The 21,028-nt window shown below is 33.6% G+C and overlaps 2 protein-coding genes across 2 annotated transcripts; one reads left to right on the forward strand and one right to left on the reverse strand.

The window, feature by feature from the left end:
- Positions 1-6,835: 6,835 nt before the first annotated feature.
- Positions 6,836-9,689, forward strand: LOC105783836 (root phototropism protein 3). Its single transcript, XM_012609513.2, has 4 exons — positions 6,836-7,208; positions 7,309-7,378; positions 7,508-8,782; positions 8,979-9,689. Exons 1-4 carry the CDS (start codon positions 7,096-7,098, stop codon positions 9,528-9,530), a joined length of 2,010 nt encoding a protein of 669 aa, XP_012464967.2. The 5' UTR covers positions 6,836-7,095; the 3' UTR covers positions 9,531-9,689.
- Positions 9,690-15,866: 6,177 nt separating this feature from the next.
- LOC105782002 (protein PELPK1) lies at positions 15,867-16,196 on the reverse strand. The gene has a single exon (XM_012606508.2). It carries the CDS (start codon positions 16,194-16,196, stop codon positions 15,867-15,869), a length of 330 nt encoding a protein of 109 aa, XP_012461962.1.
- Between the last annotated feature and the right edge of the window lie 4,832 nt (positions 16,197-21,028).

The following is a 21,028-nucleotide window of genomic DNA, read 5'->3' on the forward strand; positions in this document are numbered from 1 at the left end:
ACCTTTGTGGTTACAAGTTCAAACCTTTAACAATATAGTTTAAATCTCTCGACTAGGCAACTAATTAATGCAACAGCTGGCGGAACATTGAATAATAAGACACCTGAGACAGCTCAAGAGTTTATTTAGGAGATGACACTGAATAACTATTAGTGGGAAGTCATGAAAATGAAACCAATTAAAGCAATCAGTGTTTTTAATATTGATGTCGTTTCTATGTTAGCAAATCAGGTTGAAACGCAATGTTGTGCCTCACGATTGGTAGTTGTTTTTATTTATGAGATTTCTTTGTTTTATTTTATTTTTCTTCTGAATTTTATATTTTATTATTTTATCGGTTGTTTTCTTTTAATTTTACTATCTCTTTATCTTATTTATTTTTGTCCATTTTCTTATTAGTTTTCTTGGAAAAATATACTTCATTTAGATTTGCCTATGATTCCAGTTTTCACTATTCTGGTGAAATCATCCAAATTCAGGGCAGTTTTAGTTCTCTCCTTGCCTTATGATATTGTGCTTATTCTGTGATTATAATTGTTTGTACATTGAGGGCAATGTATATCTTAAGTGTGGGGAGGTTGTTTATATGTTTATGCGATAAAATCTCTGAATTGTTGTTTGTGTTTGAGTAGTTTTCTCATACCTAGCATTGTAGTAATATATTTTAATTTAAAGTTTGTATTGATTCTGCTTTTGGAATAATTTGTGGATTTTTGTGAATTGTATGATTTATACTTTAAGACGCAAGAGAGTCAAGCATGATAATTTTTTTAGAAATTATTATTTTAGGTTGTCTCCTGAATTGAAATATTATTTTGAAATTTTAAATTTGCAAGTTTAACATCAAAACTATACTTTTTGTGAGCTTTTTAGCCTATGGAGCATATATTTATTCGTACTCAATTTATTTTTGATTATGAGTATGTCAACTTGATTTGTTATTCTAGAACTTGCTTTGATTATACATGTTGAGACCACATTATTGATTTGATATATTGAGATGATAGAGGCACTTAGGATTTAACCCATTTAAACTTTAATCAGCTTACCTATTGTATTAACCCTTAGACTCCATTGATTCTAACACATTTTTTCACCCATTTATGTTAACCCATAACCCATATGAATGTTGTAAAATTATCCTTTTATTAACTCTTTTTTGTCGAGATTTGATTTGTTTAGTTGCTAACTATGTTTCATTATTTGAATTGCTGAATTTTATTTTGTTCTTAAAAATTGAGAGAAAAAATGATGAAAAAAAAGAAAAAAATTGAGCTTAAATCATTAGTTTCATATTTTGTTGAAAAGCTCGTTTTCATTTTTGTTAATTTCTTGTTGATGTAAATTCTTTTAATTCAGCAACTGATTTTTTTCTAGTTTGGTAACTTATCAAGTAGACTCTCAGTTATAAAATTTTTTTGACCTTTTCCATATCCTTAACCTAAGCCCCATTACAACATTGTAAAGACCTATTGATTGGTGTGTCATCTCATTTATAGTGGTGGAGATTTGAATTTCAAGTAAGCCTATGGTAATAACATTTCTCTTTTGACCGTTGAGTGCATATTATTTGAACCTTAAACACTTTAAGTGCTTTGAGTGAATATTTAGTGAGGATGTTATTTCTTGTTGAGTTTGAATTTCAGGTAATTATTGAGATAGGGGAGATGCCTAATGTTTTTAAAGCTTAAAATTCTCTGCTTGGATTGCTTGTGTTATTTAGTGTCATTTTAATGAGAATTTCCAATGCATGATTACCTCTAGATTATCCTAAGACATTATTAGTGGAAATAATAAATTGAGAGAAGTTAACTTGATTGTGGGTTGAGGATTTTGCTTGAGGACAAGCAAACGCTTAAGTGTGGAGATATTTGACAGGTGCCAAAAGTAACATGTTTTAGCCTCATTCTTAATGCGTTTTTGGGTGACTATTCAATGTTAATATGAAATTTTATGCTCATAATACTTTAAATTCATGTTTTTATACTTAGGAGATCATTTGAGACCAAAATGAGATAAAAACGAGCGAAAATCGAAAAATTGGAGTGAGTTACAAGAGCCACAGGGCCTGGACACACAGTTGTGTGAGCCACACGGGCTGCCATATGACCATGTAGCAAGCTGTGTCAATTTCGCGAATTGCACTCCAAACAGCGGAAAAACACGATTTTCAGGGTTTTTCGGGCATTCTAAAACCTATATATGACCAAAATAAGAAGATAGGAGAAAGCCATCATAGAATATTCATGAAAACAACTCAAAAAACACCATTGAAGTCGATTCTAAAGTAGATTTTCGTCAAGATTGAAGACTCTAAGTTGATTTCTTAGGAGATTATCATGAGTTTCTTTATTTCTTTCAGTTATACTGTCTTTTGGATGTTTTTATTTGCAAGCATGAACTAATTTTCTAAATACCTAGGGAGATGAACCCTATAGTGAATTTCGTCGTTTGATTTTTATTTTACGTAATAGAGACTTAGATCTTGTTCTCAATTATGTGTGTTTAATTCTTGGTTTGATATTTCTGGAATTTTTATCCATGTTTGATGTTCTTAAATCAGAGGAGGAATAGACCCGGTTTAAGAGTAGATCTAGCGTAATTGAGTGGAGTTGCATGCAATTCGAGAAATAGGACAACATAAATCTACCGGGTTAGATTCAAATCTAATATGGGAATCCATAGTCAAATCTTTAAGCAACTCAAGATAAGTCTTGAATATTCAGAATATACTTTTTAGTTTAGCTCGATTCAATTTGATCCACCAAGCTTGGGACTTTGATTGCTTCGTTCTAAATTTAAACCAATTTTTAAGATATGTTTCTATTTGTAGTTTGGATATCAAGGATGGACTGAGAGTAGTCCAGAGTAATTACAAGAATCACAACCCAATGATTTTTGTTGCCAAAATTTGCCAACTCAAACATGGCAAGTTGTTGATGCATAATATCAACGGAGATGTGGAAGGAAGAGAGGGGAAGGTGTCTAGGAAATTTAGTTCACCCATTCTAGGACCAAGAGTAAAAAAAGTAGAGGGACTCAGGTAGAAGAATTTGAAAGTGTAGTATGTTAGGGTTTTGAGAGTGGAGAGGAGTCCTCTTACAATGTTGATACCTTTGAGTATTTATAGGTAAGTAAGAGTTCCTACCCAACTATGCCACTTAGTGGGCCCCAGGTAGCCTAATAGAGGGTCTAACTAGGTCCAAATTGAAGTAGGGATATAATAGTAGTCCTCCTAGTCGAAAGGTAGGTTACAAAGTGACCTTTCCTCGAGACCATTTGTAAATTAACTTTGCCGGTGGTAGCTGCTGCAAATAAAGTAGCGGGGCGGAGGGTAAAATTTATTGTTCAGATAACCTTAGGAATGTATGATTCCTTGCAAGGCTATTGAAATTCATTCGTACCCTTAATAATGTGTGGGCGGATGGTGTTTCTATTTATGAGGACGCAATGAGGGCGTTGCGAGAATGAGTGGAGGAGAATGTCATGGGCTGCAGATCAAAGCCGGTGACGAATGCGCAAAGAGCACCCCATGGAGGTTAATTGATGAAATGGGGCTCATTCAACCCAGTTGAACTGGTCCGATTTGTGGAACATGTGTAGAAGCCCATCTACTTGGCCTTGGTGGCGCAGTGAAGCACTTATGAAAAATTAGGGTTACCTTGGTAAATATGAAAAGTATTCTTAGAAGATTTCTAATATGATAAGATTTGATTTTGTAATCTTAAAGGATTGAGTCAATCCCTTAAGAATCTCAATTGTAGATAGGCTTTAATCTCGATCGTCGATGTAACTCAATCTTCCTCATACTTAGCTGTAAACCTTCAAAGTAATAGAATATTTTTTAGAGCATTTACTCAAACACTTATGTATTATTTTTCTGTGGCTTTTTGTTCATTTGTAGCTTCTTTTGTCTTTCGAGTTTGTTTTCGCTTTGTTTTGGTGCCTTAGAGAAATTCGATGAGAATTCTCACTTTTGTGAGAGTTAGGTTGACTTAGGGGAGTTTAAAATCAAGAAATCTCTTAAAATTATATGAGTTACGAAATGAAAATTCTAACCCTGTGACACAATATCCTAAACAACTACCAAATGCAATATCCAAGTGAAGTACATATGCTGCATCAACCTACATATGACATTCTCCTAAATATTATAGTTTCACAATGCAATAGTAATAATAATGCATTTCACCTAAAAAAACAAAAAAAAAAAAAACGTGATAATGTATATAATAAATCAAAAGATGGCAAAGCAATTCAGGGGCATTCAAACTTTTGCCAGGATAAAATTTAACATCAAAATTAGGACTGGAAAGAATCCATATGAACTGTGTTGATTAGATTGGTATTATAATGTTAGTTAGGCTGCAAATCGAATATTAAATGTTAAAATTAGGAATTCGGATCAATTCCATCTCAGAAAATTAATTTTTCTTAAATTAATTGTTTATCTAAATATTAATATATTAATAATATCTAACACAATCTTTTAAAAAAAAAAACTTATTTTCAAAATAGATGAAATCAAAACCAATGAAACTTGAGTCGAACATGATAGATTAAATTTCAGAGAAATTTTAAAATCTCATAAATATTAACATTAAATAAAATCTACTTGAAATAAAGTCGTCATGAGACACTGATTAGTGCAAGAGAACTTTTAATGGTAGAAAAATTATATGATTAGTAGATAAATTATTCAAATAAAACATGGTGATGTATACAATAGTTAAATTGAAATGGTGATTGCTCTAATGGTCTAGTAATCTGTGGATTAAAATTGATGGTTCATACTGCAAATTTCAGAGTTGCCCAACTTTTAAATTCATTATAAAGGTGTTTTTTCCTGATTCATTATCAAGTTTAATACAGAATATTACCCAAAAAATCATTACTAAATCAAATAAATCAATTTAGAATTACTCAATTTATTTCTAAGATTTTCTAAAATAAAAGTTAATAAACCATTATCAAGGAATAACTTTAGAAAGCAGAATTAAATTAATTAAGTTCTTTTTTCAAGAAAGGGCAACGAATAAACTAAAAGTCAAGTTAAAAGAAATGGAATAAAATTACCTTCTTCTTCTTTGAACAAAGATGTGTTCAATCTAAGATCAATTAATAATAGTTTCCAATAATCAGGTTTAATTGGAAAAGTGGAAAAAATCCGAGTAAGAGTTGATTTCAGCATTATCGTGATGAACAAAAATTAGCTTATCACATAAACGATTGATGTGTGTTCGGTCTACATTCACCGTACCATTGTAGAACAATGTTAAACGAAGATAGGGAAGTAGGAGAGAGGTGGTGTCGAGGAAAGCTAGTTCATCCATTTTAGATGGATTCAGGCAGAGGTGGTTGAGAGTTTAGTGTGTTAGGGTTTTTAGAGTAGAGAGGAGTTCCTCTACAATGTTAATATCTTCCTATGTTTATAGGTAAGTGAGGGTTTTTACCTAATTATGCCATTGTGCTGGATGACCCAATAGAGGTTTCAACTGTGTTCAAACTGATCTAGGATATGACACAAGTATTTTAAGCAAATAATATTATTATCTGTTGACATTTGTTTAGGCCCCGTTCAAAAATTGCCTTCAACAGTTATTATCCTAATTAAGAAAAAGAAAACCCTTATTTTTGACAATCTTGGCAAACAGGGATATGATAGTTTTCTTAGAAGTGGGGGGTTTTGGAGATGTTTCCCATGTGACCTACCTCTCGAACAGCTGCCCTCTCCTCTCAAAGGCATTGCCGCTCGAGAGCGGGTACGGCTTATGTAGCATCTTGCCCTTGTTACTATCTTTTTTCCAGAGGGTGAAGGCAAACAAGTCACCGTAAAAGATAGGGATGGGAATGTTGCTAGTTCAGGAGTTTGACCATGGTTGAAGGATGCCAATTGTGGGAAGTTCTTCAAAATGTGGTGACACTTTGGTGTCCTTTTGCGATTTGGTCGATGTTGAGTCTGCACAATCACAATTTTTATAAGGGTTGCTTGCCTTTTATGATAGGTGAAAAATATCCTAGTGTTGCTATCTTTAGCAACAACATTGTCGTGGATCATTGTAATAGTCTCACCATTGCTTTCTTTATGCTGGCGGATTTCTGACTTGATTAAGAGAAATCTTTGAAGTATCGTTTATCGGAAGATGATAAAACCCTCAACATATCTGAAATTATTTTTATGAAGTATTTATGCTTGATTTTAGCTCTAGAATTTTGTCTCTTATCATGGGGCACCTTTTACAAAGAGTGTAAGGTGGTTCACATGATAGTAAAGATACGCGTTGGCTAACATTACCTTTTAAATTAGCCCTTATAAGAGATAGAATTATCCTTATAAGAGATAGAATTATCTTTTAAATTAGCCCTTATATTATTAAATAGATTAGTTTGATCTTAAACTATTAAAAACAAATAAAGGTAAATTGTAGTAAAATTAACATTTACAATTAAAAATGACATGAAAATCATCTTTTCATTTGCATTTAACTCAAAACAAAAGATTTCATTTGTAAAACTATAAAAGCTTTTAAAATGTTAACTTTGCTAATCGTAAATGTTATTTTTAAAACAATAAATGCTAACCCTATTGAAATTTAAACTTATTTGATTCTTTTTAATAGTATAGGGACTAAATTGATCTATTTAATAAAAATAGACTAATTTAATCTGATCACAATAATAAAGGGACCTTTTAAGTACATTCCCTTTTTTTCTATTTTCGGAAAATTTAATGCTACAAAAAAGAAATTCAAAAATCGAAAAAATTATAAAAAAGAAAAACAAAGACAAACGAGCAAGATCAGTAACAATAGAGAAATTAATGAAGAAAAATGATCCTAAAACTAAAACAGTAAAAATTTCCTCACTACAGCCACACAGTTTGTATGAAAAATCCGTGAGAAAACCGACAATTCAACATAATTCCAAGCATCCCATGTGGGATTCTTCCATTTTTTTTTCCCACATTAGCTACCTCTCTGTCGTCGTTGTTCTGGTTCTTAGGATCTTTTTTAGTGTAAGAGCCAATTTCCAGTTGAAAAATCAAAACCCAGGTTTCAAATTCCTCTTGGGATTTCTTTTTTGTATTTCGAAACTATGTGGGAATCCGAGACTGAGTCTGTTAGAGGGAGAGAATTCGGGAATGGATTCTTTAGCTCCACCAAACATGGCTTCAACACTGATGGATTTCAGCTTAAGGGCCAGTCCTGGTATATATTGAAAGTATCTTGTTTGTTTCCTGAGAATAAAAAAGAGAAAAAGTTAGAGAAAAGTTAGCTTTTCTGAAATATTTTGATTTTTTTTATGCAGGTACGTTGCCACTGATATTCCAAGTGACCTTCTAATTCAAGTCGGAGATATTAATTTCCACTTGCATAAGGTAGCTTATTGCTCTGTTTACAATATGTTCGATCAAATTACTCCTAAAAGCTTCTTTTTTTTTTCTATTGGTTTAGAATCATGTAACTCACTGTATTTCATTATTTTCTCAAACATGGTGGGAAAGTAGTATCCTCTGCTTTCCCGAAGTGGGAAAATGAACAGGCTTATCTACGATTCAAAAGACCCAGACCTCAAAAGAATTGTTTTCGAAGATCTTCCAGGAGGGTCCGAGGCTTTTGAGCTAGCAGCCAAATTCTGCTATGGACTTGCAGTGGATTTAACAGCAGGGAATATATCTGGTCTCAGATGTGCTGCCGAGTATCTTGAAATGACTGAGGATTTGGAAGAAGGCAATCTCGTATTCAAAACCGAAGCGTTTCTTAGCTATGTAGTGTTATCTTCATGGAGAGACTCCATTGTTGTGCTGAAAAGCTGCGAGAAGCTCTCACCATGGGCTGAGAACCTTCAAATCGCAAGAAGGTGCAGCGAGTCGATAGCTTGGAAGGCTTGTGCCAATCCGAAAGGCATCAAGTGGGCATACACTGGGAAACCAAGTAATGTTTCAAGCCCCAAATGGAATGATTTGAAGGATTCAAGCCCCAGTAGGAACCAGCATGTTCCTCCTGATTGGTGGTTCGAAGATGTTTCGATCCTCAGGATCGATCATTTCGTGCGAGTGATTACTGCAATCAAAGTGAAAGGGATGAGATTTGAGTTGATTGGGGCAGCAATTATGCACTATGCTGCCAAATGGCTTCCATGTTTGATTCAAGATGTTGAGCTCCAAGCAGATGAAATGAGCATAAGCAGCCATAGTAATAGCTGGAAAGGTGGATTCCATATGATCATTCCCGGAACTAAAGATGACAATCTCTCGATTCAAGCCAAGGATCAACGGACCATTGTTGAAAGCCTCATCAGCATCGTACCACCACAAAAAGACAGTGTGTCGTGCGGCTTCCTTCTCCGGCTTTTGCGGGCGGCAAACATGTTGAAAGTGGCACCGGCTTTGGTGACCGAGTTGGAAAAGCGAGTCGGGATGCAATTAGAACAGGCAACATTGGCTGATCTTCTCATTCCTAATTACAACAAAAGTGAGACATCGTACGATGTGGACCTCGTTCAGAGGCTGTTGGAGCATTTCCTTGTCCAGGAACAGACGGACAGTTCGAGTCCGAGTCGACGGTCTTTTTCGGACAAACAGATGTACGAAGGAACACATAGGGGAAATAATCTGAACCCAAAAAGCCGAGTGGCAAGGCTAGTTGATAGTTATCTCACAGAGGTTTCTAGAGATAGAAACCTGTTGATGACAAAATTTCAGGTACTGGCTGAAGCTTTGCCCGAGTCTGCAAGGACCTGTGATGATGGGCTTTATCGAGCAATTGATTCCTATCTTAAGGTAATCTATTTGACATATAGATGTGAGAATATAATCTCAAGAAAAATCTTTAAAAAAAAAGTCTAACTATACGCTTATCAAATAGATACTCATATCATATACTCACACTAGAGTTGGAGTAAAAAAATCGACCCATCCCACCTTGATGCCATCCTATTTCTAGGTGCGTTAATGTGCAATACCAATTAACATGCAGGCCCATCCGACACTTTCGGAGCACGAAAGGAAGCGACTCTGCCGTGTAATGGACTGCCAAAAGCTCTCCGTTGATGCCTGCATCCACGCAGCTCAAAATGAAAGGCTCCCGCTGCGGGTGGTGGTCCAGGTACTCTTCTCGGAGCAAGTGAAAATCAGCAACACGTTGGCCAACGCCATCACGCTCAAAGACCCTGCAGAAACTCGGTACCAGCCATTGATAACCAACCGCAAGACCTTGCTTGAAGGAACGCCGCAATCGTTCCAAGAAGGCTGGGTCACAGCAAAGAAAGACATCAACACGCTCAAGTTTGAGCTGGATGGCGTGAAGTCAAAGCACGTCGAGCTCCAAAAGGAGATGGAGAACTTGCAACGACAATTCGAAAAGATGTCAAAGCCGAAACCGACGTCTGCGTGGAGCAGTGGGTGGAAGAAACTTGGTAAACTTACTAAGATGACAACCGTGGAAAACCATGACATTGGACCTCAGATCTCAACTACAATTGAACATGTTAGAAAACCGCCTAGAAGATGGAGAAATTCAATTTCATGAAATAAAATTTTGAAAATTAAGATGAAAATAAATAAATCAACGGTTGCCATGGAAATAATGAAACGGTGCCTTCACTATTTTTTCTATTCTAAAACGCAATATTGTAAGAGTTGAATCCATGAAAATATTGATTTTTAGTTTAATAAATTGAATTGATAATTATATTTGTTAATTTTCAATTTTAAAAGGTGAACTTGTCATCCAAATTTATTTATTGCCGCCGTTGTTTGATTTGCCAATTTTCTTTTGGGAAGAGCGATAATTTTGCATGTTTTCACCCAAACCTCAAACCATCGTTAATTTGTTCATTATTATCTGTATAGTGTCTCAGATTATATTTTAGTTACTTATGTTTGAAATTTTATATTTTAGTCACTTACATTATCATGTTGTCACTGAGTCGTTAATTACCGTTAACGGTATAACGGTAAACTAACGTGACACATTAAATCATCATTTCAAACAAAAATTTTAGGTTAAATTATCCAATTGGTCCCCATAATTTTTTTGTTTTGAGCAATTTGATTTTTTTCTTTTATGTTCTTTCAACTTTCTTTCTTTTTTCTCTTTTTTTTTTTCCGTTCTTTTTTGTTTCTCCCTCTGTTTTCCTATCTTCTCCACTTCTTTTAACATATCAGAAAGTCGAATTGGCAGAGAAGAAAAAAGCATGGTATGGGTTTATGGGTTTTAGTTAGTTATAAGCAATGATGACTTTTGACTTCTTGCTTCTTTCTTCACTGCCAATTCGACTTCCTAATACGTTAAAAGAAATGAAGAAGGTAAGAAAACAGAGGGAGAAACAGAAGAGAATAGAAAATAAAGAAAACAAAAAGAAAAGGAAAGTTTAAATAACATAAAAGAAAAAAAATTAAATTGCTCAAAACGAAAAAGATATGGGATATGTTGTATAAATTAACCTAAATTTTTTGTTTGAAATGTTGATTTAACGTGTCACGTCAGCTTCCCATTACACCGTTAACTGCAATTAAAGGCTCAGTGACTAAAATGTTATAACACAATAACGTAAGTAACTAAAATGTAACATTTCAAATATAAGTGATTAAAATGTAACTTAAGGTAAACAAAAGTGACCATTGGCGCAGTTTACCCATGTCAAATTATGGTTTTAATTTCAATTTGTATTGAAAGAAGTTTTTAATTTTTAATTTGTTTTTAGTTTTTTATCTTTAATTTATATCTTCTTCTTCATCTTCCTTCCTTCCTTCTTCCATGCCTTTGATTGCTGTACGCCATGAACAGTTCATCCACCAAGCCAATCATCACCTTCTTCTCCATGTCATCCCCTCCACCAAAGCATGTGTAGTTTGTTAACAGTAACTAGTTGAGATTGTTAGTATTTTGAATGCAGTTATTGCAGCCAACAAGGTGTATAAATATACAACCTGTTGTACCTGATAAACCACTCTTTGAAATATACAGTTTTCTAAAGGGCTGAGTAGAGAAACCGAAACCTCACCGTTTAGTTCAGTTGAGACTTTGTTTTATTCAGTTCGGTTTTGAATTGATGTTACCATTCAAATCTCATCATTCAATTTAGGTTCAAAATTTTCAGTTTTATCCAAATCAAACCAAATAAAAAAATATTTAAAGAAATAATCTTAATAAAATAATAAAAGGACCGTTTCAATATTTATATAAATTAATTAATTTAACCAAATTATTATTATGTTATTAAGAAACCAAATTATATAATAACTATAATTATAAACATAATTCTAATTTTTAAAAATAGTTTATAGAATTTCATAATATTTTATTTATAAAAAATTATTATTCACAAGTTTTATACGTTGGACAATTATAAATTTAATCATTTATATTATTATAATGGCACAGTTATAACTAATTAAAGCTAGCAAATAATAATTAAATTAATTAAGAGATGACGTGGTATATCATTATGTATATAAATGATTTATGTATTAATTTTTCTTTTTAACAACTTTGAATATTTATCAATTTAATAATTAAATTTAAAATGTTTCTTTAAAATAGTTTGTGAAAATATTAATTTAACCATTTAATTCACTTTATCAAAAATAATGAAAACTTTTTTAACAAATCTACTATTTTGGTTTTAAACTCAAAAGGCGAATGGAATGATTGGATAGAATTTTTGTAAAAAACTGAAGGGAATACCCCTTATGGTTTTCTCTAAGATTTGTTTTCGTTTTTCTGAATTCATGACTTAATTCTTTGGTTTTGGTTGACCTCGTTTAAAGGTAGGATAAGATTCTAAATGTAATTAAAGTAGAATATGTTGGAAATATTGTACTGTTGACAGTAAATAAATAAAGTAATCATTGTTCCGTGGAAGAATAACTGTCTTAGAAGTGATTTCGCCCTGATCGGTATAATCAGAAATGGACGTCGCTTAAAAGGATTGCTCTTCTTGTAAAAATCAAGAAATAAATTGAAAGAAACTCGGGTACTAGGTTCAATTTTAAGGAAGATTAGAAGGGTCACAAACGGTCTCGGTTAAAACTCAATCCCTTAGATAGAATATCGCACTGATGTAATTTAGTAAAACACCATAATTTTTAGAGAGCAAGAACGAGAGAGAAAAGAGAGAACTGAGTTTTCTTATTTTTCTGTGTTGTGAAAAATGAGTAGAATAGCCTGCTATTTATATTATTTTCAAAATGGGTAAAATGGTAAAATATCAATGTCAATTTCTAGAAATAGTAGAGGATTTTCCTCAACGGAAAATATTCTGCAACAATCATAGGACTTTCCTCAACCGAAAAATATTCTACAACAGAAAATATTTTGAAAAAATATTTCTGATTTTGCATTACCAACATTCCCCCACTAATGCAGAAAAATTAAAAAATTTTGTAAACATGAGAAAAGGTAAAACGTGAAAAGAATAATAATGATATTAACCGCTTAAACACTAGTATCTTGTGGATTTGAACTAGTACGTAGTGAAATGAGTGATTCTTCTTTTTAACAAGTGAACAAATCTTGAACTTGTTAAGATAAGAGTTAACCCATGACATACAACTAATCTCAGGTCCAATTGAGTTTCGCGATAGATCAACAATTTAGCCAATATACCTCGGGATGCTAGTAAGTGCTCTAGAAAAATGGTCCAACGTCTTTCATAGAAGGTGGTTAATCCTTCACACTTATGTAGGTGATTTCATCAAGTCTATCTTAATATAGACCACTCGAACCAAAACTATGAAATCATTAAGAACATTTAATAAGGTCAACCTCTCAGTTTTATAATTCAGTGAATTCATCAAGTCTGTCTCAATAGAACCACCCAAACTTTAAGATATGAATTCATTAAGAGTAAGAAATTCAACCACACACGTTGGTGAATCCATCAAGTTCGTCTCACGAGGACCAGTCAAACTTTGGGCTATGAACTCATTAAGAGCAAGGAGCTCGTCCTTATGCATGTACATTGTGCGCCATAGGGATAAGTAAAGATGTACACTATGAGTCTTTCCATGGTTCCGTTTGACCACATTGAACTTAGAAGACTAAGTTGGGTATCCACCATGAATTCCTCAACCAGTGGGCTTAAGACCCATCCCTCTCAACAAATTAAGAACTATTTTCCTACATAACCTTTTGGTTAATGGATCAGCTAGGTTCTTTTCAGATTTTACGTACTCTATGATGAGTACTCCATTCTTTATTAAGAGTCTCACATATTCATGTCTTATTCATATATGTCTTTTCTTATCATTGTAAGCCTGGTTTTGAGTAACAAAAATGATGGTTTTTGAATCATATAATAAGGACACAGGAGGTGTAGGTTACCCTCATAAAGGAATCTCGGCACGCATATTCCTAAGCCACTCGGCCTTTTGTCCGACTCAATCAAGAGTTATAAACTCTGATTCCATCATGGAGTGAGTAATACACATTTGTTTAGCAGACTTCCAAGAGATAGTTGCTCCATCTAAAATAAAGACATACCCACTTGCAGAGCTAACTTTACCAGTCACCCAGTTTGCATAGCAATATCTCTCTAGGACTACAGGGTATCCAAAAAATTCTAACTTCCAAGTTATTATACTTTAATTTCACTCAAAATTATTTGGGGAAAGTTTAACTTTGATAGCATAGTAACTTACGAACCATGACACTTTCTCCCACTTACTATGCTGATGTCCTTATCAACATGAAGCCACACTTTTAGCAACCTTGTTGCATCAAGTTGACATTTCAGTCTCAAGTCCATCTTCAGTCTTCAAGGCCGAAGGTTATGATCCATTCAATGCACATTAGACATAGACTTGAACTTGGTCTCATCTCAATCGTTGGTGTAGTCTTGTCTATGCCCATTCCTCTACCGAACACTTGGAATCAATGCCACAACATATAGTCTTTAGGTTACAACCTTGAGGAACCCTTAATGGTATGAACCTTTGATGACTAAATATTACCATGTCTTTGATACTTAAAAATGCATCCCTCTAAATGTGGCACCAAGCGCGCTCTTGAGGCCTCAACACTAAAGTTTTCAACATGGGAAATTCAGACACATTGGCCATCCCTAACTTAGCCCCTCTCAATCACCCCATTGGGCGTGGCCATCTTGGCCAACTACAACACATGCAACACTACTGAACTAGGTCGATCTCAATATCAATTTTGGATTTTAATGCTCATTCACGCAAACTCTATCACGCTGTTTCTTTCTCTGCACAATCTCATAAGTTGCCTGAACAAGACATCGCCCACTAGTTCTCTTATTCAAGCTCTCAAACTCAATAATCCTCTAGTCTACTTTGGTTAAAAATTCTATGACGCTTGGACTAACTTCACAAATCTCATGTATTAATAGGTCATAATGGATAAAGACATCATAAACCTTATTCCAAACACAAGGATCCAACGATCCGCTCATGGTCCTCCGATCAACTCAAACTTAAGCTCGCTAGGCCTTCCAAGCCCATCTTGACTGCAATGGCCTACTAGCCAACATAAATGGAGCTTGCAACTGCTCCAATGCTACTTAGGCACACTCTTGCACTACTCAGGTACCTTCAAATTGATTGCTTCAATATCACACTAACATATTTATAAATCCAGTTTTCCCTTCATTGTCTATTTCTTTTTCTCTATTTTAAGATTTGAACCCTAAGACCCTTTAGGATATCACGATACCTATAATTTATAGTTAAGTCTCATAGGCTCAACTCTCAACTTGGAACGGGCAAGCCAGAGTTAAACCACCCGAGATCTGAATCAACAAAGCCAAACCCGCGTTCCAGCACCTTGAAGCCCCCCACTCAGTTTACAAGCTCAGTTTCTAAATTGCCTGTGGGTGCCTTCATTGGTTCCAGCAGTGAGAAATGAAAACTAGTCTCACATTTAAATAGTAGCAAAGAAATCACTTCTAAATTGTTTGAAATATACTACTGCAAACAAAACCGTTAGCATTGACAGGAAAACAGACTAAGTGTTGTGGAAGAACCACTGCCTTAGAAGCGATTTTGCCTTGATTGGTGTAATCAGAAATGGAAGTCGTCCCCCAAGGTTAACACAATACTTCCAAAATCATACACCTGAATAAGGAAGATGAATCTCAAAAGGATTACTCTTCTCGTAAAAGTCAAGAAAAAAATTGGAAGAAACTCGAGTAATCACACTAGGTTCAATTCCTAGGAAAGATTGGAGGGGTTACAGATGGTCCCATTTAAAACCCAATCTGCTAGACAGAATATCGCACTAATGTAATTTAGTGAAACACCTAGAATTTTTAGAAAGCAAGAACGGGAGAGAAAAAAGAGAATTGAGTTTACTTGTTTTTCTGTGTTGTGAAAAATGAGTAGAATAACTGGCTATTTATATTGTTTTCAGAATAGGCAAAATGGTAAAATAACAATATCAGTTTCCAAACATAATATAAAATTTCCCTCAACATAAAATATTCTACAACCGTTTAAGAGAATTTTCTCAAATGAAAAATATTCTATTACAGAAAATATTTTAAAAAATATCTCATTTGCATTCCCGTATATATTTAGCAGATGCCGAAAATAATGAGTAAAAAAATGGAGGTTACAGTAATCATTACTTCATCAAAAGAACGTAAATATATATTCCGTATAAGTAATAATGTATCAAAATCAAAGTAAGAACAAATAATGGGATTTGGAAAACTCCCATACATAAAACAACAACAACAACAACTGATTCTCAAAATCGACAGACAAAGATGGCTCAAAGCCTATAAGATCTTCAGAGAGAAAGTAAACAAGCTATATGCTACGTAAAAGAACACATTTAAAACAAATCCAGTATGTAGCAGCAGATTCTATCTGTCAATATTATACAGTAAAAGAGGATTTAAGGAGAAGGTGGTGGAGAAAAGAAAGGAATAGAGGGAATTGTAGTTGGGATTGTAGGGACTGAAGGCATGCTTGGCAGAGGAGGCAGTGTGGCCCTTGGAACACTTGGCAATGTTGTAGGAAGTGGAGGAAGCGCCCCAGGCCTTGGGAAAGATGGTATGGATGGCTGTGGGAGATTAGGGATAGATGGGAATAGTGGGAGTGTGGTTGTAGGCAATGTTGGCATTGGAGGTAGTTGCTGAAGGTGACGAGCTGCAACCCCAACATCAATGCTTGCAAACGACAAAGCCATGAAGAATCCCAAAGCAAAGCAATTGAAATAACCCATTTTGTCCAGAGATTTTGAAACAAATTATAAGCAGATGAAACAAAGATTTTTTTAATCTTGATAGTTACGGGTGAGGAAGACAAAGCATGGTGTTGGGGTATATATAGGCCTTGGAGCAGTTGGTAATATTTGATGATATATGGTCGGAAAGGAGGAAACTTGGTCAATATTAAAGGTTTTGGTAGGTCATCTTCTCTTGCATATTGGGGTTTAAAACAGGTGAAATGCAGGTGTGGTTGGCATAGAAGCTACCTCATGTAACAATGAAGTCAGCCCACTTAATTAAACAAAAATACTACACCAATCCTCGAGGTTAGCAAAGTTTCTGCTAAGTGGCCTGTTATCTAAGAACACTACTGGAATTGTTTTACTTAACATGTTAGGTACCATACTAGTATTTTCAAAGTTGATTATATCAGTAAACTTGAGTTGTTGGGCGTTAAGCAACAAGTCGAATTACTATTTAAGGGGTGGATTACCTGCTTAAAATTTAAGCTTTATCCAAGAATCTAGATAAAAATATTATAAGTGAAAATAATTTCATTAAAAGAAAAATAGATCCATTTAAAATATGTATCAATTCAAACTTTCAATATCGAAATCTGAGTTAAACTTATTTTCAAGTTTTTAATATGATATTTTTCTTTTCTTTTATATATTATATGATTTATATCAAATTAACCTAAATATATTAGACTATAACATAAATATTAAAAGTTATGTTAAATTGTTTTTGTGTATAAATTTAATAAATATATAGGTGATAGTAAAATATATAATTATGAAATAGTAAATAATTATATTTTAAAATTTAAAAAACATGGACAAATTTAAAAGGTTTGGAACAATCATTTATACATATAAATAAGCTTAGACAAATTTTAATATTTATATTTCGAGCAAAGTTGAATTTGGATAACTATGATCTCTTTTCGATTTCATGACAACTATGGTGAGATCACATCTCAGAGGAATGTGCCTTTTTTATTATTTTTTAATACTATCTAATATCCTTTTTTAGAAAATATGAGTTTTACAAATATAGTTAAAGAGTTTAGCTCAAGTCACATACAATCTTAGGCTCAATTTTGGAACAACCGATGATTAAGGAGGAAAGGTTATTGGAACATAGGAGAATGCTTGTGGCTTAAATACAACAATGCTTTATTATATAAAGCAAAGTTAACAATACAATGGGGAAAATCCACGTATAAGTCAATTAATATTTTATCTTTTGTTTGAAATAAAAAAATATATATTTTAGGAATTTTATTACGAAGTGTATCTCTTCGAGGAACAATTCTTATTTAGAATAATTGTTGTTAAGAACAACTATTGTTCAAAGAATAACTATGTCCAGAATAGCTATGTTCAAAACAAGGCTTTAGTTAGAACAATTTTCATCCAATGTAGTTGTTATTTGAAAACAACTTTTGTTGAGAATAGCTAAAGTTCGGAATAACTCTTGTTTAGAATAATGATGCTTTAAGAATAACAATGATTAGAACAACCATTATTTGGAATAACTTGTATTTTAAACAATTTTGTTTTTCTAGAAGAGTTATTATTCAAAACAAGCTTTACCAAAAAAAAACATCACCATGGAACAACTCTTATTCAGAATAGTCTCTACATTGAGAACAACCATGTTGAGAACAACTTAGGTTTGGAACAAGTCAAAATAATCAATTATTCAAGAACAACTCATCCAAGAACAACTGTCGTCTTGCATTTCAAGAGATGTTCAACGAAAAATTTTTCACATGGTACCACTTCACTGAAGTAGAAGAAGTGGAAATAACCTTGAAATATGGCACGGTTCTTGGGTTCTTCACTCTTAGGATGTTCTTGAAAACTTGGCTTGGTGGATTAAATATGGAGGTAGTTAAGAGTTCTCCTATTAACCTTTTCCTATAATACTGAGTGTTTTTCCCTCTTTTCAAAAACATAGTGGATTCTTCTTCACTATTTACGATCACCAACAAAATCTTTCACTATTCGTTCTTAATCATTAATGAAATTGTTACTGAGAATTAATTACATTATTCATATTAATTATCAGTTTTATAACTCCTATTCTTGAAACACTATAAACATGAGTATTTCACAACAACTGAAAGGACTTTTGGTACTTTTGGCATTTTTAGCATTTTGAACTCTTAAAGGATTCTCTTAGAAATTCTCTTAACTTACTTCTTTGTTAAGCTTGATCGGCAGTCATATTTTCCTTTTTCTACTTTATCGGTCACCACCTACCACTACGATCAGTGCTACCAGATCTACTCCAATCTTCCTCTCCGCCTTCTTCTAGTATTTCTCCTTCACTTGTTTGCAACTCTTCCTCTCTCTATCAAAAGAATCCTCTACACCTATTTATACCCAAATCCTCTTACACCCATTGGACGACATTCCTAAGCCTTCTTGGCTATCTAAACCGACCAAACCCTATTGATCGAAAAGAGGCGGTTTAGCACAAGCGGGGTTGCTCCAGCACCTATAGGTATAGTAAATAGTGCCCCAGGTATGCAATCACCTATATGAGGTGGTTTAAGCCCCATACACTCAATTCACGCATCCAGGTAGGTACCCATCTACCTGGCACATTTGGAAGGCCCATTAGGGGTGACAAGATGTTGTTGGCACCTCGTCTAGTGGCCCTGCAATAGGCTTGCCTAACTGTTACCTTGTCTCGAGCATATTCACACCTAGCTAGTTTGGACGACTGTGCATGTTGTTTAATTGGCCCCTTGGCTTCCAAGAGTAATCCCTTGACTCCGATAACTTGCTTATGCCTTGAGAATGTCCAAAACCTTATTTATCGAAAGGCCCCCAAGCTGCGTGTTCAGTGTTTCCCTTACATGCTTCCTTGTTGAATTGCTCCATTGTTGCTCGATCCAAGCACCTCAATCTCTCAAGCCATGACAAGCTCCTTTAGCTTTAGTGAGTAGGAACTCACTCCAATGTAAAGATGTTTTTACAAATATAGCCCCATTTATTTTTCTTTCTCAATCTTTCCTTTATTTTATTGGATTTAAAGGTAGATAATGATCAGGTAATTTGTTTCCTTAATGTTTTTTATCAAAATAAAACATAGTTTAACTATATTTGTATACAAAGTGAATACCCGAAAATCATCATCTGGATATGATAGCAAATTATATATGTAATAACTATAGAAAGTGAATACATTATAAATTTTGTTATTGTTTTATATAACAATTTAATAAATATATAAATTTTATCATCATAAATATAATTTTAATTCTTATTTAGTATAAAATTATTTTAAATATTTTATTTTTAATGTACCTATGGTTTTAATATTTTAATTATTTTTAGCAAAAACATGATTTAATTTTTAATATAAAATTGTTTTAAGTAATTATTTATTACATTTTATATTAATGTTTTTAAGAGTTATTACCATTGTCACTTCACAGTTACAACAGCATTTGAATCTAAATAAATATATCACCATTGATTGTAATTTCACCGCCATAATAATTAATGTCATCGCCATTGTTGTTTTTAATCTTATCGAAGCTCATCTCATCAATCATTCAAGGCATCAGCTCGAACCTATCCTATGAACACCTAATCCAAATAGATTTGTCAATTAGTTGAGTTTGGTTAGTTTTGGAGTAAGTCAATTAATTAGATGAAGTTTATTCGATTCTAAAACTTTTAGGCCAATTTAGGTTTGGATTGTTTCGGTTTCAAGTCATTTTGGCTTTAGAACATTAGGGTGAAGTAATTAGATAATCTAATGTTCAAGTCATTTCGAATTACTTGTATTGATCATTTAGAGTTTAAATCATTTCAAATTCAAATTTTTTTAAGTTTTGGTTTTTCTAATCCCAAATATTTTTTAGTTCAAATTATTATTTTTTTATGATTAAATTCACATCTTTTGGAATTTGAATTCACATTAGTCAATTAGATTTGTCAATATTAAAATTAATAAGCTTTCCTCCAAGTTAAACCTGTTGTATGGCATTAAGTTACCTACACGCAAGAACCTGGAAGTTAGAACTATCAATTTGAAGTGTTTAACTGTAGTGATCACTGTAATGCCCAATTTTGACCCGGGCCGACTAAAAAAAAATAAAACCAATATAAAAGCAAAAAATATTAAAAGACCATTTACAAATAAAACAATCCAATTACAATGGGCCAAATTCGGGTTTTAAGCCCGATCACTAAAGAAACCCTAGGCATTCAAATTTCTAGCACGAAGGCCATAGCGACTTCCAATGACGTTCTCCCCACGCCTTTATGCGCTGCGCCGTGCCACGTCATCGTACGGCCATTCCTGCAACAAGCGAAAGACAAACAACGCAGCACCAAACAAAAAAAGGACAGATACCAGTTGTAAAAAATTCAGATTTTGATTATTTCTTTTGGATTTTTCGGCAGTATAAAGACCAATTTAAAAAAATCTGTAAAGGAGGAGACCCACGAATATTGTATGAAAGTTTTTTTAAAAAGAAAGGCAATAGAAAGAAACAGATTCAAGAAAGGTGATTGGAAATTTATTTTATTTTGATTTCATCTTTCTTTTTTGCTTCTTCAATGTTAGTTTTAGATTTCTTGTTTGCAAAAGAGAAAATAAAGGGAAATAAAGGAGAAGGTTACCTGGTAACACCTTCAGATCCGCGCGAGGAGGAGCTAAAAAGCCCCTAGGGGTGCAGCTCCGACCACTGTTGAGTGTAATCGCGGCGGAGATGTGGCGTATTGACGGCGGTGAAGGCTAGGGTCAAAACCCTAACAGAGAAAACAAGAAGCAAATTTTTTTTAAAACTAGGCTGCTAATGTTTTTTTTAGAAAATTTT

Source organism: Gossypium raimondii, chromosome 13 (assembly GCF_025698545.1).
Source record: "Gossypium raimondii isolate GPD5lz chromosome 13, ASM2569854v1, whole genome shotgun sequence".
Classification (NCBI taxonomy): domain Eukaryota; kingdom Viridiplantae; phylum Streptophyta; class Magnoliopsida; order Malvales; family Malvaceae; genus Gossypium; species Gossypium raimondii.

Excerpts from the sequence above, each read along its gene's own strand:
- LOC105783836 (XM_012609513.2), top strand. The coding sequence starts at position 7,096 with ATGTGGGAATCCGAGACTGAGTCTGTTAGAGGGAGAGAATTCGGGAAT. Across the intron at positions 7,209-7,308 it reads CAGCTTAAGGGCCAGTCCTG|GTACGTTGCCACTGATATTC; the intron begins GTATATATTGAA and ends TTTTTTATGCAG. Across the intron at positions 8,783-8,978 it reads CAATTGATTCCTATCTTAAG|GCCCATCCGACACTTTCGGA; the intron begins GTAATCTATTTG and ends ATTAACATGCAG.
- LOC105782002 (XM_012606508.2), bottom strand. The coding sequence starts at position 16,196 with ATGGGTTATTTCAATTGCTTTGCTTTGGGATTCTTCATGGCTTTGTCG.